The sequence below is a fragment of the Dermacentor variabilis genome, chromosome 7 (genome assembly GCF_050947875.1).
Source record: "Dermacentor variabilis isolate Ectoservices chromosome 7, ASM5094787v1, whole genome shotgun sequence".
In the NCBI taxonomy this organism is placed as follows: Eukaryota; Metazoa; Arthropoda; class Arachnida; order Ixodida; family Ixodidae; genus Dermacentor; species Dermacentor variabilis.
Window position 1 is genome coordinate 129,413,046 of NC_134574.1, and position 19,366 is coordinate 129,432,411.

The 19,366-nt window shown below is 44.7% G+C and overlaps 2 protein-coding genes across 4 annotated transcripts in view; one reads left to right on the forward strand and one right to left on the reverse strand.

Annotated features, from left to right (window-relative positions):
• Window positions 1-15: 15 nt before the first annotated feature.
• On the forward strand, window positions 16-13,783 carry Polr1C (RNA polymerase I and III subunit C). Its single transcript, XM_075699282.1, has 11 exons — window positions 16-243; window positions 359-430; window positions 737-844; window positions 1,075-1,207; window positions 2,961-3,077; window positions 3,171-3,220; window positions 3,358-3,423; window positions 6,146-6,212; window positions 7,701-7,823; window positions 10,551-10,667; window positions 13,563-13,783. Exons 1-11 carry the CDS (start codon window positions 184-186, stop codon window positions 13,682-13,684), a joined length of 1,035 nt encoding a protein of 344 aa, XP_075555397.1. The 5' UTR covers window positions 16-183; the 3' UTR covers window positions 13,685-13,783.
• Window positions 13,784-15,758: 1,975 nt separating this feature from the next.
• Window positions 15,759-19,366, reverse strand: part of LOC142587915 (sperm-specific sodium:proton exchanger-like) — a 289,836-nt gene continuing 286,228 nt past the window's right edge. For all 3 annotated transcript variants that reach the window (XM_075699286.1, XM_075699285.1, XM_075699287.1), the window contains exon 25: window positions 15,759-18,722. In XM_075699286.1, coding sequence (XP_075555401.1) covers window positions 18,546-18,722 — 177 coding nt within the window. In that variant the 3' untranslated portion in view covers window positions 15,759-18,545. The remainder of the gene's footprint in view (window positions 18,723-19,366) is intronic.

A 19,366-nucleotide genomic window follows, 5' to 3' on the forward strand; every position in this document is an offset into this window, starting at 1 on the left:
TACAGTAGTCATCTGTCCACTGTTTCTTCTCGCACCATTTCATTGCAGCACCGGCAAGCGGCCCTGCACGTGCTTTTTCAAATGCTGAGTGATTGTAAACCTCGTGTACCTTTCTGGTTGCCGATTTCTTAGTGACGTCTCTGCGCATCTGTAGATTTGAAAAAACAACATAAACATTGAATCATGACGCACTTGGAGAGAATGCGAACGCACGTGCATCTTCGTGAACATGACTTGCTTCATGTAAGTGGTCGTGCGGTTCAATACGAAGCATGTTGCATGCGCTGCGTGGTAACGTTTACCTTCAGTCATATGCCAATTGATTGTTATAATCTCTTTCCTCGCGTGATCTTTGTAGACTGAAACTATTGATCACTGCGGTGCCACGCCGGGCGTGGATGACAGCTGGGATATCCAAAAGTTTACTAAGGTAAGTAAATTCATTCGTTCGCTAACAGTGCCTTTAACTAATGCCCTCATCAAAAGCCATCAAATTATCCTGTTATATGGTCTCACCAAACACGTCGGACAGACAAAGTGTGATTAACATATATCTCGTCGTTGCGTATTATCAAGCTGTCTAAACCTTGCAAAAAGAAAAAGCGGTACACAAATGAAAAAAAAAAGCTCCTGTTTTTCTGCGATTTCTTTAGCAAGAGTGTATAAGTCTAACGTCCTCGAGCATACCAAAATGCACTAATGCATTTTCAATGCCGCCTTTGTCTCTGGCTCTTAGAGATTTAATGTTGGAATCATCTCCATGGACGACATGACCATGGAGTTCGACATGGTAGGCCTCAACCCGGCAATCGCGAATGCCATTCGCAGGATACTGCTCGCAGAGGTACGTAGCCATGTCATGTGCACGCTTTTTCATTACATGTACAGAATATAAAAATTGTAGGTAAGCCATTTCACATGTGTGGCCAGTGAAGCACGCTCTTTGTACAGCACGGCAGGAACATCCACAGAGCGCCAGGCAATGACGCAGGTCATAAGCTAAATGGCCTGCTTGGTTTGACAATCACTGTACATTTCTGGGCTTTCAAGAACTGCTTTTGTCATGTCTTGTAGGTGCCAACAATGGCGCCTGACAAAGTGTACCTGTACAACAACACGGGCATCATCCAGGACGAGGTGCTGGCACATCGGATTGGCTTGGTGCCTTTCAACATTGACCCACGGATGTTTGAATACAGGGAAAGCGGTAAGGCATGAACTGCAGTTTCGTATCTTAGGCGTCATTGCAAGTATTGGGTTCCTTGTATTCCATGTTATCTGGGAAGGGTTGCATTTGTTCTTTCTTTAACCCTTGCCAAATCCTTTTTTATGACTGCTGCACGGTCCCTGCCGGGTTCTTTTCACACGCTGGTTCAGTGGACATATCATGGTACATAAAAGCAGGTTTTTCGGGGCCATGTTCTCCCATTTCAGTATTTGTGAACAGTTCACATATTCCTTCGTCTGTCATATTCTGGACAGATGGACATGCCGTACTGGTCATGGCCACGGCTGCCCTTCCAATACTCAATACCAGCTGTCCTTTTTTCTCTTGTTGGCTCAGTAAACATTTCATGCTACATAGAAACTGCTTCTCCGTCGTTGGTTTCTTCCAATTACTAATTTATCGAGTATCCATAACTTTTGTCACATGTCAGTGTGTGGACTGACCTGCCAAGCTGGTTTGCCATGGCTGAGCACTGAGACATTTGCTCTGCCTGCATTCAGAAATTTACCTTTCAGGGTATTTGTGTGTTTAGATGACTTCTGTATGGATGGCACAAGAGCACAATGTTCTTTTTTTTTTTTTTTGCACGAGTTGTTTCTGACGAGGCAGGGAGTGCGCTGAAAACGCGAAATGAGTTTGCTTGGGAGTGGCAAGGGTTGTGCGAGAGTGTGTGCCCGAGTTGTTTCAGGAGTTCCAGTCAAAGGGTTCCAAGAGCTCCTAACCATCTCTGGCATTTCGAACATATTTTAAATAAAGGCATAGTGTACAAAATGCCATGATGTCAACCTTTGACGAACATAGCAGCTCCATATGCTGTGGGGAAGTCAGTCATTGCTTGCTGGCTAGCTTAGGCTAGTTTTACCTCTCCCCTAACTACACCCCTCCCAATAAAAAAAAATATAATAATAATCCCGTGCTCCTCTCCAGGCTTTTACGTTTTCTTCTTCACACATCTCGATACCAGCAGGGTCAGTCAGGTGACATCACCAGGGTGAAACCTGTCGATTGGCCAATCAGTGAGGGGCAAGAGTGTGATGTTTGGTACTGACTCGAGTGCCAATGAATCTCCTAGAGAAGCACTTTGCGAGAAGGAGAGAGCACCCTTGGTTGGGAGTGTAGCGAAGGCCAGCAAGAACTGTTGGTGGCTGTTACTTTGATATTACAACTTCATTTTGAAAAATACTTGCTGCTCTATTTTCATTGTAGACTGATATGCAGCTGCCACTATGTAACAAATTTACGAGCCCGCTGTGGTTCGGGAACCACCCGTGAAATCTGACAGCAGTGTAATTAGATGCAATGGTGTCAAAATATTACTAATCTATAATTACTCTGAAACGATGGCAGTCCGGTAGTTCCTTGCTCTTTAGATTGCGGAAAGATGTGCATTGACATAACTCCATGGGGCATAGCTGAGCACAGGCACAGATTTCTCATTTGCAGTTGAGCCTTTAAAGAAGTTCAAGCGCTCTTTATTTAGTCATGCTTGATTTCAGTCAGGGTGAGTTACATTCATCCTGGGTGGGATACGATTTTAGTGACCGACACGAAGATCACAGTGAATCCAAAGCTATATTTTTGAACGATTTCTGCTTGGTGATTGTTTGACCATGACTGTTCTCGCATATGAAACATGCATAATTTGGTGCTGTCCTAGCCTTCTTGAAGAATATAAGCATGCTGGAGTGAAGGGAAATTTAAACTTTTTTGCACTTGTGTGTTCATTTTTCAGAAAGTGATGGCTCTCCCGAGGACACAGTTGAATTTGAGCTTAAAGTAAAGTGCACCAAAAATCCGCATGCTCCAAAGGATGCAACCATTCCAGAGGAACTTTACAGGGACCATGTCGGTGAGGGGCAGCAAACTGTTTTCATCACCACGTCTTGCACCAAAATACCTAAGAATAACTCACAATATCTTTTACGGCTTTATTTCTTTGCAGTGTATACAAAGCACCTCACATGGGTCCCCCTTGGATCGCAAGCAGAAATTGTGAGTCCTTTTAGCAGCTGAATCCTTCTGTGACTGTTCACGCAGCATGAACTTTTGTATACTTCGAACTATATGCTTGTCTTGCATTGTATTGTTGTTTTGTTCTTCTGTTCTTATTTCTTGTCAACCTGCTGCAGTTTGGGAACAAGCCACCGAGGCCTGTAGATGATGACATTATCCTAGCGAAGTTGAGACCTGGCCAGGTAAGGCTTGCCATTACAAAAAAAAAGGGGGGGGGGGGAGGGAGAGGGCGGGGAAAGAAGGACTTGCTCTAGATGAGCCATGGAATCAGGCCCCAATTTTACCTTAACCAGTTGTAAAACTACGCCTGTCTTGCACGGCACAACCCTAATCCTATGATTAATCACATACTTGTCACCTTTCTTTTTATTGACATTCTTTCTTTGTACAGGTGTAAATACTTTCCCTAACTTAACTCAAGGTGCATAGCATGCATGCACAGTATGGTTTACTGTTAAAGGGAACACCTAACCAGTTGAAATAGTCAATAGAACTGCAACGTTACCTAGCCTTTATTGGAAAAAAATGGCTTACATAACTGCATGTACTTTGGTACACAAAATTAGTCTGTGCGTTTTTATGTCATATGTCAGTGATAATTTGTGGCAAATTACTAACTACGGGTTCTCTTTAATGGCTGCACATACTGTACACAGTACATGTATTGACTTAAGTAGAAACAGCAGCAAAGGTGTTGATGTTTTCAATATATTTAAGGAAGTTGAGTCTGTGCCATGTTTCAGATGGGAATTGTCGAAGCAGAATGAATTGTAACTCCTTGATGCAACTACTGAAAGTTGCGTCCAATCGAGGACACACGCTGGAAATGCAAACCCAAGCCTTGCAAACTGTTGTTTGGCTCCATTTTTAAAGTTGTAAGAGAAAACACTGTTGTGTGGTCGAGTCTGCGCTTGCTGCTTGAAAGTTCAGCACATATTTCATTAACTAATCACTTGTAAGAGAAAGCTTTATGTCGGGAGCTTCTATCTAAGTACGTGGGAATGAAGAAATTGTTGCATATGTCATCCTTTCAACTAATGTACGTGACATTTGTTTCCTGCATACTGTAAGAGGAAAAGGTTAAGATCTGAATTTTGGGAGGAAGTCTTTTATTTAGGCCACTCATTTTTTATTTTTTATAGCAAAGAGTACTGAAAATTAACATTTAGGAATCCAGGCATCAAGTTTTACAACTCTGACTCAGTGATAAGAAATGATATGAGAATTCTGTAAATGGCATCTATCGGGGGCTATCTCAAGAGGCCAAATTGTACATGTTATAAACTGTTGTGAATTATACCACTGTTGTTTGAAAAGGACTTTTGCCAAACTGACGTAAGCAATGTAATAACTTCAGGCAAGCTATAAACTAATGCATCACACTTGGCTGCTTTAGTAAACCTAACGGACACAGTTTACAAATAGTGATGTTTGTTTTGGATGCAGAGTTAAGAGTTTTAAACGTAGCACGCTTCAATTTTTTTTTGAAGTTGACCAATTTTCGCCAACTCGTGCTACAAAACTCGCATGCCATGAATTAAAAGTTCTTCCAGCAGCTGGCAGGATTCAGCTTTTTCTCTCAAACGCACCAGATTTAATTAGAATTGGTGTGGCAGTTGACTGATAAGTGCATTCCTGCATTTCGTGTGGGTTTGCACATATATAGAAAATCAGCAAGGCTTGTTGCTGGTCTAGTTGGTTTGCCACGATGAAGGAAAGGTGCAGAGAAATATGAGCAAGGACAGGCACTGACTGGTGCAAACGTTCAATTGCATTATTTCTGTAAGAGGCTATCAATTCAAGCGAATTCTCACACATGGGCTGTGATGGCGGGATAGTGCACAAATAGTGCATGGATTGCGCGGGCGGTGATAATGCAAACAGAAAAGAACAAGAGAGAAAAAGATTATGCAGACCCAATGTGCATGTTGGAATCTTTGTGAAGCGAAGCTTTAGTGAAGCGATCATTTGAACACTATGCAACTAACAGATGAAGCATACAATTATGTTTATGTTCATCCTATGCAATGCATGATCTTGTGCAATGTTTATGTTTGTGCAGCACGAGGGTCGTAACTTTGATTTTGTGCAGTTTTTATATTTATGCGCTACATTGTTCAGAAGCTATTCTGAAATGCAAGCACCATGCCAAATCAGGTGGATATACAGTGTGAGAGGTTTACGTAGCGATTTGACGACGACAAAGACTTATCAAGGGAAGAAAGGCAATGACAGCTGTACGCACGGAAAAGTACAGCACACATTTGACTACGTTTAAGAGTTCTGTACTTCATGCACAGTGGTACGTACCCAATGGCTGAATCAAATAAATCAAAATAAGCTGTCGAACGTAGGAATGTGCTAGTATTCCATTAAGAAGAGGTGTCTGTGCTTTGAGCCTATGAGTCGACGTTATATGTACAGGTTTTATGGGGGTATATGAAAAAAAATTAATTATTAATACACAGAACAGAAGTGCACTTACTGGCACTAGTTTGACACTTGGCATTACAAGGCTAATATAAGCCTTTTTGCTGGAGTTTGTACATTCAGGCATATACATATCTGGTGAGAAACCAGCAGGCAACAGCAGCAGCAGCCACACCAAACCTGGCGGTAGGCAAAGAAAGCTTCCCTTTAAAAGCGAAAGATGCATATGCATGGAATAGGCGTGTTATTGCAACATCTACAACACTGCAAGGGAAATGGAAGTTTACTGCAAGCTAAAGGTTCCCCCCTAACATATTGCTCTTGGCTTCTTTTTTTTTCTGCTGAAGAGTGGAAAAAGCAGTGAATGGATGAGAGCTTTTGTTGAAGCTGGGCATTGCTGAATAAGCCGAATTAGGGAATCTCGTACAGTGTGTGTTCCTTTACAGTCTTTTCTTCCATACATTGTCTGCGCAGGAGATTGACCTGAAGCTGCATTGCATGAAAGGTACAGGCCAGGTTCATGCAAAGTTCTCGCCTGTAGGTGAGTGGCATTGCTTGTGTGCAAGCAGGTTTGGCGCTAGTGTGCGGGCATCATGCGTTCAACTCTTCATGAAAGTCCTAAACTTCGGAAGCATAAAAAGAAGAATACTGGAAAGCCGAGCTTGGCAAATAAATTAACAGCTCTTCTACACCTTGTTTTGGTTTTATATTCCAGGAGGTGCCAATGTTGGGATGTTGTGACAGAGAAGCCAGTCATGTGGAAGCGGGACATCGGGGGGGGGGGGGGTGCAACGCTACAGCACTTGCTGCAGCCTCGCTCAGTCGTCTGCTATGACGTTACTCAATGCATAAACTGATTTAGCAGCATGGCAGACAACCGGCCGAGCTACAAAACACCGCAGTGTCGTGCCACCACAGTACGCCTTCTGTGCCGTGACATCATGACGCAGGCACCTCTTGGGAAATGAAGCCGAAACTAGTTGTAGAAAATCTATTAAATTATTTAGGGTGCTTTGAAAGATTGCAGTATATTTCTTTTATGTTTTAGTAGTCTAGAACCTTTATTCAATGGAAAAATATAAGAAGTCCAAACTATTATGTGGCACTCTTTTAAGGCCTGAATTCTTAAAATCTTTTTTTTTTTTTGACCGAAGAAAAACAATAGACTAGCACTTGAGAGTGCTTGTATTCAAGATTAGAGCAGCCAGAATTAGTAACTAGCTTAGGGTGAAACTTTTGAGCGCTTGTTACAAAAAACAGATGAGTGTGTAGGGCTGAAAGTATGCTTTTTTATCCATACATCTTCTCGCTGTGCGGCCTTTTATACTTGTAAGGCGAACAGTTTTGCAACTTATAGCAGCTTGTAAAACGGTTGCTTTTCTAGCGACGATGATTGCAGTTGGTCCACCTCACTGGACGCAACTACGTGAGTTTATTGGAGTGTTTATTCTCAATGTAAGCAGTCTAACATAATTTATTGTTGCTCTTCACTGTCCCTTCAAAAAGATTATGTGGTGGCTTCAGAAATATCTGGGTCGTCACTCTTGCCAGTCTGCAAAGAAGACACCAAGAAAGAAAAATTCTGCATGAAATTTGCTAATTTGCCATAGATGAGCTCAACTTGTCCACAATGCTTTTCAGGATCTCGCGATTTTCATTTTCGCCTCTACAATTCTTCTAATTTTCTTGAAGTTCTTTAGTATAGTAGTGCTGTTATGCATCAGTTTAGCAATAACTCATTGAAATTTTGTATAACTACATGCTTAAGATATTGTCTTCATTGTTATTCTTCAACTATTCCTCAGTAAAGGAATTGGCCATTTTTGCCCATGATTCAGAATAGTAGCATGGCACAAAAGGGTTAATTGGCATTCATGTTGTCAAAAAAAAAAAAAAATAAAAAATAAAAAAAAGAAAGAAAGAAAGGAAAGTGAAGAAAAGAGAAACGAGAAAGAGAAAAGTTGCCATGATGACAACAGTGCTCATCACTGCAGTTGAACAGCCAATTGTTGCTCTCCTTACCACGCAGCCACGGCATCTTACCGCCTCCTTCCGGAGATACGACTTCTACGCCCTGTGCTGGATGAACAGGCGGAGCGGCTTCAGAGCTGCTTCTCCAAGGGAGTCATCAAGCTGGATGATGACCCAGATGGTCAGTTGCATGAAGCCTTGTGTCGTTTCCTCCGTTGCAAGCCTCACTGTGATCTCTCGAGAATTGAATTCTCACTTCAGTTAGGAAGAAAGTCACATTACACGAAGTAAGGCTTAAAGTAGTTTTATGGCCAGTATCAGTTACAGCAAACATTTGCTTACGAACAAAGATGTGTGATGTCGCTCGCCCATGACACATGAACAGCATTCACTCAGTGACCACAAGCAAGGTCACAACGCTGGCTTGATGTGGAATGCTGGCAGCAGGGTGCTCGTGTCCTTGTCCAAAAGTGAACATGTCATAGTTCACTGTTCATTTCACTGTGCCACGAATGTGAAACTTGGGAGAGCACATGACCTCCAACACTGGGCGTGCAGTAAGGTAATGTGCATCAAGGCACTGGCCTTTTCGACTCATCCTTGCACCCTTGTCCTCGCACTCATGACAGATCATGTGACCTCCCGTAAGGCTGAGCATGCATTGGTGCAGCTGGGCCAGCACAATGGCAACAGCAATGCATCAAGAGTGCCTCAAGTGTCTGTATGTTTGTTGTCGTAATAAAAACCTAGGCAAATAATGTGGCTGGCACTGTACTCGTTACAAATCCTATGTTGAAACAGGCACATTGATTGACTGAACATGTGTTTTATCTTTGAAAGAAATTGCTCTGCAAACTAGTATTGGAAAGGGCAATGAGAAAGAGTATGTAAAATTAAATGCCACAGTGGAGATAAAGTAGGCACTCTGGAGCCCATCCTTATTTAATTTTCAGGCAAGCCACTTAACACGCGCTTTCTGTAGTAGCTTTCTAGTGTATACAGCACAACCTTGTTGATACGATCCCGTGACGTGCAATTCCCCAGTGCCAACTTTCATGATTAAGAGCACCAAAAGTGACCCAACCTGCCGTGGTTACTCAGTGGCTATGGTGTTGGGCCACTAAGCACGAGGTCGCTGGATTGAATCTCGGCCACGGCGGCTGCATTTCGATGGGGCAAAATGCGAAAACACCCATGTACTTAGATTCAGGTGCACGTTAAGGAACCCTAGGTGGTCGAAATTTCCAGAGTCCTCCATTACGGCATGCCTCATAATCAGAAAGTGGTTTTGGCACGTAAAACCCCATAATTAAGTGTTTTTTTTTTTAAAGTGACCCAATACAATTACGCTTTTACTTACAAGTTCATGCGTTCCCGGAAAACATGATATTTCGGTGCCATTGTTCAGCACATCACCTATTTGCCATCGTACAGTACGTTTTCCAGCCGCTTGATACCATGTAAACAAGAAGAGGCATCAGGTGCGCGTGATAGAGAACAGTAGCCGCCCACCACAGCAGCTGCCCCACAATACTCGCTCGCCTGTCTTACGTGAAAACACCGGCACGCATTAAGTTTTCTATATTATCACCAGCCAAAATTTCCTCCCGGGTCATCGCATGCTGCATTCACAGCTATCGCTGCCAACCCTAGTGTGATAACTATCTTTACCTATCTGGTTGACAGCACATGAAGCGTTGTGCCATTGGAAGCACACTGCGTGCTTTTAATAGGCGATAACCCAAACGTGCCGCCATTCCCTGTTGAAGGTGGCACAAGGTGAGCGTCATGTTTCGCTCTAGCGGCATCGTAGGACATCGTATTCTTGCATTGCTCACCAGCTCGATTTCGTTTTGGCTTTTCATCGCCATCTTAAAACGCTATGCAATTGAAAAAATGATGATGTGCATCTCTGGTCCCTCAGGCACCACTAACGTGCATTGGCCTTTGTGCCACAACTATTTGTGCACATTTGTGCCCCAACGACCCAGGCTGAATTTGAGGAGCGTGAACGTAAGCTTGTCGAAGCTGCAAAAGTGTCAATGTGTGTCTCGGGCCGCTCGGGCCCTACCATCTTGGTCCGCATTGGCATCTCATGCTGCAACGATTTGTGCAGCGTGTTGAATTATGTAGATGTTAACTGCAGTTGAGTCTGTCAAAGCTTTTAGTGACTGTGGGTCGTGTCTTTCCCGGTTAGGTATTTCATGCATTTGTTTCCAGAAGGTGTAAATGAGATCATAATGTATTATTACTACCTTCAGGAACGAGACATTTCGTGGACTAATGAGAGGCACTCATTGCGGTGGCTCAGGGGCTTTAGAGTTTTGCAGCTGAACTTGAGACTTTCTTTTTTTTTTTAGCCACTGATTCTCGGCTGATGTTGGCAGAGTTCAATGAAGGCTGCAAGAATGTTTGTATATTTAGATGTAAGTGCGTGTTGAGGAACTTCGTGTCACCAAAATTAATCTAGAACCCTCCACCATAGCATCTCTCATTACTCGTGCAGTTTCGGGGTGTTCAACTGATGAATCGATCAACTGTGATTGGTACATAGTAGTCGAGCTGTCATTAAAAATGTGTTATCTGAAGCCTGCATTCTTCTTTTTTAATTCTTAGCCTTTCAGTAGTAGCAGTAGTAGTAGTAGTAGAACAACGCATTTATTGAAAATAGAACGAGCATTGAAGCTACTCAAGCTTCTTTGCTTGCCGGTAGGTAGGTTCCTTAGTCCCGAAGCCCCACAGCAGTAACTGCTTCCCATGCCCACCTTACCAGCCATAGCCGTTGGGGTCTGAACTGGCCAGTGCTGCTTTCCACTGGTCAAGGAGGCATGGTTGGAAGGTTTGGCGCATGTGCACATGTCCGCACCGTGTGGTAACACTGCAATGATGTTTTCCATTGCTGCTTCAGGTCACAAAGTGGCCAGGGTTGCCAATGCGAGGGCCGACACCTGCAGCCGAAACGTGTTTAGGTTCGACGACCTCAAGGACGCTGTCGAGCTGACGCGGGTCAAGGACCACTTCATCTGTGAGTGGATTTTGCTTTTTTTAACTATGCAGATATCCTCGGCCTGAATACATTTGCAGCGTTTATTTAGTTTGAGGAACTTCAAGGGCATTTTCAGTGCTGCCATGGGGAGAAATACTGTTTATTATGGCTGCGCCAGCTCTCAGACTAGCTGTACTTGGTGTCTGCAGTGTTTATTAGAATGAAAGCTTCATGCCTTCTCCTCTTTGTTTCAACATGGACTTCTCCACAACTTGATTGCAGCTTGTTCAGGCAGCCTTTACCATACTTACCCAATTCGAGCACGCTTCTACCCCATTAAAAAAAATAATGGGAAAAAAATGGCCTGTGCATTGCAATAAGTCTGGAACGTGGCAGCCATGACAACAGGCTTTCCAAAAAGATTGCGCAGCTTCTCTTTGCATATGTCCCAAGTTGTAAGGTCGGATTCGTGCGTCTCAAACCATACCTTCACGGTTCCTCGCAAGGAAAATATAACATTAGCCAGCATAAGCGTGCCATCCCACCTGTTGTGGTTGCTGACGCGTTGGTACCGCACCAACTATTCTTCGTTGTTGACATCGTGGTGCCCGTGAAGGTTCCTGGGTCAAGTGGGTAGGAGAGGACAACTTGCAGTGCTGTCTGAGTGGACGAGGCAGCGTAGTTAGCCATGGCAGCAGAACAGACGTGTCATCCGCTGCAGAGATCCAGATCCGGATTGTGGCAAGCTTGCTCCACAGCTCCACCAAATATTATGGGGAAGAACAGGAAGAATGACTTCTCCGATGTGTGAGACAGGCAACCAAGACTGTGAGTTGTTTGGTGTACCGCCTTGAACACGCTACTAGTGAATTCCTGGTAAGCGCTGAAAGGGATATATATACAGGGAGAACGCCTAGCTCGAAACCACATGGCGTAGCGATACCACTTATTGATGCCAGCGTCACATCATGTTCCTCTTCTCCTAACGTCTTTGTGTAGTGGCACAAACTACTACATCACAATATTTTACCGTTTCATGCCTACTTAATGGTCGGGAAATTAGGAATAGAAAGGCTTGAAAGGTTCGTTTTATCAAAGGAATCAATCTCATGATGATGTATATTTGTTGCAATGACATTATTTAGGTATCATTTATCGTATCACCGAGTAATTTCGGAGACAAGGTGCCCAGCGGCACCATGGACACCTAGAAGGGTAGTCAGCATCTATGAGGGACAGCGTTCCAGGTAGGTGACAACCGCCAGTGTTCAGTGGCGCTGCGGTGACTCAACTTTTAACATGCGTATGGGTCAGCACGTGATGTCACCAGAGCTGTGACGCACTCGCGCCGTATACAGACTGTTGCTTAGGATACACCTATAATGCTTGGTGGCCTCCAGGCTGCTCTCTACGCAGGGCAGCGCCACATGCTTCGTGCGCTTGCCCTCACTTTCATTGTGTCGAGTGAAGCTGTAATTAATAAGTGACTGCACATTTACGGACTTGTATTTGTGAACGTGCAATGAAGCTGCCAACTTTTCTCACTTTCATGTTACAGGACCAATTTATGTGAAAGAGGGATGAACCAGTTGTTTTTTTTTCTTTACATTTATTCTTTTTCTACTGTCCGTCCTTACTAACGGTTCACCTCAGCGACGCCAAATCCAAATCGCACTGCCAGCAACCTCGGAGTATTACTACGCTGCGATATTGCAGCACTACTGACTTGAAAGAAGAGAGTATTCACTACCACGCCCAAAATTAAGCGAGGAGGAACCCACTGCCCTCCACAGACTACAAGCGAATGCATGTATGTTCGTGGAATTCTCGTGCAGCGGATGCACCCCACACAATTCTCGTACCTATGCCGATTCTGTGATGTAACAAACACCCTCCAACACGTGGTGTTGGTGTGCCCACACCGCGAGAAAAACGCTCAAGATGAAGCTGCAGAACTTCTACAAGCTGTCAAAGAAACATGGGAGGCAATGTTAACGGCACTGAGCCTACAGGACCAGCAAAGTCTGGTGGACTGGCACGGACTGGGTCATTAGCCAACGGTTTTCTGGACTGAGAGAGCCTGCCCACCTACAGCGAAGAAAGAACACTTTCTCACTGTTGCACACTGTGAATGTTTATTCCTCCTCCTCTTCCCAATGAGGAGAAATCACTGTTTCTTTCTCTTACAATGAAAATCTAGTCAGGGAACAACCAAGGGTACTGCATGTTGCATGTTTGGAGTATGATAATCGAGGAGCGCACTGCAGTCGGGGGTGCATTAGAATAGAGTACATACGGCTGACCTACACCAGCCTATATGCATTTCCAGAGAAAAAAAAAATTTATATATTGTGGGGATGCGCGACTCTCGCGCGTCCCCTGATATGTTTTTCCCGCATGGCGCGTCTCCTGTAATCCGGCTTCGCCGCGTGGCCTGCGTGATGCCCGCGGCGGTCGATGTGGTTGGGGCGCAGTGCGAGAGATGGCCCGAGTGTTCCGCTGCTAACGCCGCCTCACGGCACGGTTACTTGGGGGCGCAGGGGAGAACAGGCTGTCTCTTTCCCGGCGGGTCGGCGAACAGCGTGGACGACCCGCGCGCCGCCGACCCATGCTTCTGCGAGACCACCTCGCGTGGCCGCCTTGGAACGTGCCACCGTCCGCGTGACCGTACACGCGAATGACCAGGCGTTGGGATCCAGCATGGGGCGAACATGTTCGCTCGCTATCCGGTCGCGGTGAGGCGGACTTCTAGATTTGTCGCGCGCCCATCGGCATGTTTTGTAGATAGCAACTCGGCTAGCAGGCATTGATCTATCAAAGGTGCAATAAATGCCCTTGTGATTGTTTGCACTACTGTGTTGTCGTTCCTTTGTCCCAGGAGCACGGAGTCACCCCTCCCACAATATATCAAGCTCCCCGTCTTTCTATTTTCAGTTTCTGTGGAATCCACGGGTGCCTACACGCCTGACCTCCTCGTCACAGAATCCATCAAGGTGCTCATGTCCAAATGTCAGATGTTCCTCGATGAGCTGGAACACGTGCAGGTTCATGGCTGACTTGCCGTGGGAAAGATTACAACTGTGAAGATCCATCCGATCATTGGGGGTCACTGGCTACAATAAACAGCAGTACCCAAAGTTTCACGTTAACATTTTCTTTTTTCTGTTCACAAGTGCTCACATGTGCTCTAGAACATTAGCCCTTGTGAGGCAACCATGTGTGGCTAAGAACGTAGGTGAAGTACAATCCACTGTTAAAGAGAACACCTGTTTAGTGCTTGGCTAACAATTACTGTTGAATTACGGCAGTTACAGCAAAATTAAGGCGTGAAGGCACAAACTTTTTTGTTTTTAATGTGTAGATTTCACCATAATGCACCCTGTCAGTCATTTTTTATCTCATTATAGTGTAAGTGATTCTGTTATACTTGGTTTACTACAAGATAGGTGTTCCCTTGAAGAGTGGATCGGGAATGCAGACGAGAATGCAGTCGTCTCACATGCACGCAAGGAAATAGGTAGTTTAGGTAATGTGCTCCTGGCCCAAGACAGTGCATCTGTGTGGAGACGTTTTTTTTTGTTTGTGTTAGCTAGTTTGTTTGTTTCAGGCTGTGATGGTGCACATTCAGTGTGCGCAGCACGTAATGGGCATGATGTACAAACAAAATGTAATGTCATCTCAAAACTGGGTGCTTGAGCACGTGAAAAGATACTTTAGGATGATTCTTATTTGCTTATTCTGTGTTCCTGTGCTTTTAATTATCAAGTAATGTGCTCTTTCCCTACCAATTCCTAGCCTCCTGGTCGGCTCAGTTTGTATAGCAATCAACTCAAAGTCTGTAATGCAAGATTGGGTACGAGGACCAGGATGAGTTTTCCTTTAACTGTGAAGTGCTTCTTTTCTGAAGAACTCGTTCCGAGTTTCCTTCATTCTTTTGTGCTACTTCTGGTTGGATGACAGTTTTTTTTTATTGCGATAGCAACTGTACAGACACTTCAGGTGAATTTTCGCTGTCGGCATTGCCGTGATGTTCCGTATAAAGTGCAATTGTTATAACATTGTGGCCATGCGCCGCATGCTGTAGATGCAAGGGCGAGCCGGAAGGATGGTGGCTTGATGCAGCAGTGTCTTCTTGCTCTCGTGAGAAAAGAAGGTGGGGAGGGTGCACGCCGTCTTCTCACGTGCGCAAGTGGGGAACAGGGAGACGTGCAGTGTGCTAGGAGGGAGAGGGAAGGCGGCCCCTTTGCGGTGCTTCTCCTCTTCAACTCCAGCTGCGGCATCTGAGCACGTCAGCGCGAGTCTTATCTTGGAGACAATCTGTGCTTGTTCGAAGGCTAGCCGACCTGAGATAGCTGATGGCTTCATGTGTGCTGTGCTCTCACGCACTTAGTTCATGTTGAAGCATCCGGCACGAATGGAAATTTGCTCGCTGCTGCTGCCGCCTTCTTCATGCCAGCGTTCTGACAGCAAGTGTCCATAGTCATCGAATGAGATGTGTTTGTGTTAGTCTACACACCCATGACAGTGTGCTTGTTAATTTATTAGTAAACGAACGTTTACAGCAGTTTATGGGGATGATAAAGTGATTAACCTTACCTCATATAGCTGTTCATTTGCTATCGCGATCAGTGTTTCGTGGGCAAAAGTGTGATTTTTGGGGGATACGATTAACTGGCAACCACACGCACGTGATGTTCAAGCAATGAGATGGGGCGACACTGGTGTTTCTCGATGTGGGGCAACCACATGCATGCGACATCGTGAAAAGAAGTAGCAACAAATTATCATTTTTGCTGAATAATTACAATTGTACCCTCATAAAAGGTTACAAATGTGCCACAACATCAACATTTTAATTGAACTGTAGTAAATATAGTTTGAAAATTATTTACAAAAAAGTGTTTCACATTGCCAACATCAAGCGCTGTGGCACCATCTGTTAGATATAAATAAAAATACTTTTGCAGCTTGGCAGCGCCTTAGGCCTAACGATTTCAAAACAAGCAGCTGAGAAAAAGTTGTCTTCTGACTTGAAGCATGCAGTTTTTCATTACCGCATTTCCAATCCGTAAGGTTCCAACAGGAGGAGCGACGTGTGCAGTGATCACACACATTGATTACAATGCAAACTGTGTTTACGTAATACAGTTTAATAAGTACAACGTCAATCATTTCAACATGGAACAGGCACAAACAATGCGAACGAATAACAGAGAAGACAAGTCAAACTTAACAAGATATGTTACAGCAAAAACAAAATTCCTAGAAGGAGCCCTGACAAATGCCATTCATATGTTTCCAGCGAGCAAAGCCAGTGAGTTGTCACGTGCTATACCTAAGATTGCTCCTCAGTGAGTGCAGGTCACGTGATCAGGACGAGTACCTTCAAGTGCCGTCTGTGATTGGCTACTGCTACTTGAATGGTCTTTCCATCATGTCAATTTGGTGGGAGCCTAAACACTGGCGAAAAAGGAAATGCCAATTTGAAATGGTTGGTGAATATGGACCTAGAAAGTTAACACTTGATCCCCTCCTCCAGCAGCAACACGTTGCTTGCCTTGACGAAGGAAGCAACTGGCTGGGGAAATAAAAGGAAGAAAACAGAAACAGAGGCACTACCTCAGTTTTAGTCGGCTCTTTGTAAATTTGTCCTGGCTGGTTGATAAGTAATAGTTATGTAGATGTTTAATGTAAAACTAATGAGGGCGTGATACAGACCGACAAGTGCTAGTACTGTCTGCACCTGGGGGTGTTGATCACCTGGTGCTGCATTTGTGATTCTAGTGATTTTACTTTCCAAGTGTGCTGACTGGCTATTCGGTAACTATTAATTTGACGAAAGAAACGCTTCTAGCGTGGTACGCTACCAATCTCTGTTAGATGTCCATATCTGCCAAGTCTCCAGAATTTCTCTGTTTACAATTTGGACTTATGAACGTTACGTGAAGCTTTACAAAAAGTGAATTTTGTTTGCGAAAAGGCTTTGCTTGCAAGTCCTTGAACTTTCCGTCGGAAGTCTTCTGATGGTGAAAAGACTGAACGGTGGTACAAGCTCCATGCAAGTTTATACAGATAAGTTCCTGGAGCAGTCGCTGAAAAAGTCTGCGATCTAAGATCTTTGCTTGTCACTATTTGCTGTGTCAACTTTGTAGCTGCTTGTGTGCTGTGCCTAAATTAATTAAACCATCCTTAATAAAGCGTGTTTGTATACCTGTAAAGCTTGTAGTGCCCAGGGCAAGCATTAAAGAAAATGTTACAAGATGCCTTGTTCGAAGATGCTGCCAGATACTGCTGGCCCAGGCAATGCATTGTAATTTAACAATGTGCCAAACATGTCTTTCTGAAACCATAGTCTCTCTGTTGTGAACTTCGATCAGGCTGTAGGCTATGCTTGATTGCAGTTCAAGTGCTTATTTTTGACAGGCATTGTGTCAGGGCCCCTCTAGGAGCAATGCATGTGACCTCTCAGATGCCATGATATGTGTGCGCTGCATTGTTAAGATAATGATGGAGTCGTGTGCGGCCGTACCGTTCAGGTTAGCTTTAACTGTGCTACGTGCTTCTTGCCTCTTGCACAACTAGTTTCACTTTATTACTCAGTATTGTGCACAGCCTTTTCTATGGTGCATGGTCTGCAGTCCTTTGGCCACTGAAGCCAGAACAAATTTTACATACTCGGCTGCCATTTTGGCTTGCAGTCAGCGAAACGTATCTAGGTGACGGTCTGAATCTTAGACACTTCAACACACATTCAAAGTGTGCGCACGCTGTGGATAAACATAAAAAGAACAACGCATGCACATTTTCAACCTGCAGCACCCTTAACTGCGTCACCGGCATCTAGGATTGCTTGTGTGAGACGCACAAGTATTGTAGCTATGCTTGGCACTGGCTTTGACTACGTACGGCTCTTTCGAGCGGTTTGACCAGCACTGCCTTTCTGCTAGGCTACTTGTACATTGATCAGCCTAAGCTCTTCTGCGATAGATGAGTGAAAATTGTCAAGACAGGTTGTATCACCGTGAGTTAGCTCTCACGTATGAGGTATATGTCAAGAGGTTTCAACATGACAGTCAAAAAGTCTCTTCAACAGTAAGAAATAAAGGGTGCCACAAAGTCGAGCATCCTAGATCTATGCCCTTCAGAGCAGGCCCATCATCCAGTGTTCCACAAAAAGCTTAGGTGCTCCTTTAAAAGCTTGAAAACACACTCGCTACACTCAAAAGGCTTTGAAGGACGAGTTGCACTGCCTAGAAGTAGAAAGCGAAAATGTCGCAACAAAGCAGACATCTGGTGTTTTCCTCTCAGACACATTTTTTTCTGTTTATAACATTGCTGAAGGTCTGTTTCCAATTTACAGACCTGACTAAGCCTGTCCTTTGTCGAGGCAAGTGGTCTGAAAGTGATTCTACCAAAAGACAAAATGTCATGGCGGAACGATTCTCTGTCAGCAGGAAGTTGGAACAGCTTTTCGGCTCAGAATGCTCGTAGGGCCCGTCTCGGCAGCCGATATGTGACCTACAAGTCACCTCCCGACCTTGACTAGGTCATAAAGCAGTCCTTGCCACTGGTCATTGTGTGGCGCATCTTTCATTTCAGTGGCACTTGTAATCTCACCGTTCAAGTTCGGTGCCAGTGACAAGGGCGCAGCTGTCACCACCGCAGCATAGTCTCGTGTGGCTGCGAAGCAATGACAAAGACGATAAACTGTTCTTGGTCAAAGTGTACGCAACTACACAGTCACTGAGTGATGTCGTTAACTCCGTCTGTACGCGCACCATCAAATGTCGTCTGCTGTCAATTGCTTCTGGTGTGAGTGATAGCTCTGATGTGGTGATGCTCCTTGGTAGCTGTATAGAAGCTCGACGCCTGCACCACTCTTCACTCGTTAAGTCTCCTGCTGTTGTTGTCACATGCTCAGAAGTGGCTGAACACAATCTCGGGCACAGACTTCCGAGTCGAGCCATTGCTGGGGTTGCTGTCCTTGCTGTTGCCGCTGTCCTTGCTGGCATTACTGTCCTTACTGGCATTGCTGTCCTTGCTCTTGGTGCTCGCTCTGCTCTGTATCTCTGGGGTCTTGGGGCCAGAGTTGTCCTGCAGAATGGAATGTGATTGTCAAGGAGTGTCTTGCCGTAAACAGTGCATTAGCAGAAGCATTAAAAAGCAACTTGGAAAGATTAGTTGCAGGGCCATTTGCTGAGACATTTCTAAATGGATGCTAGGAACAAACAGACACACATATAGTTGTCTGTCTTTTGTGTGTGTGTTTACGTCCATTGTCCATTTAGCAATACAAAAGGAGGTTGCCTAACAAACACAGTGGGGGAATGCTGCAACAATCTTGCAACAATTTGTTGCTCTGTATTGCTCCAAAAGGATCTTTTTGTCTAAACTGTGCCGCTGCTGTACCACGACGTAGTTTCGGCATTTAGAAAATTCGGAAGCCACCAAGTAATACAATACAAATTGCGGTGCCACTGTATTCATTAGCCGCATTCGTTCGGGGCGTTACAGCCAGTGAGACTGCCGCTGTGGCAGCGGGCACAATCAAACTGATTCCTATTTTTATGTGCCAATTGTGAGGCATGCTTGCGGCTACGGTAAGTTGGGCGGCCATGCTGGCTTTGCGACGGCATGACCAACACACTCGTTTCACGCATCATGGGCTGATGCGCGATGGTGCTCTGTGCATAGGGAAAACAGGTAGTATCAGTGTCCACCATACCTATTCTTGTTGC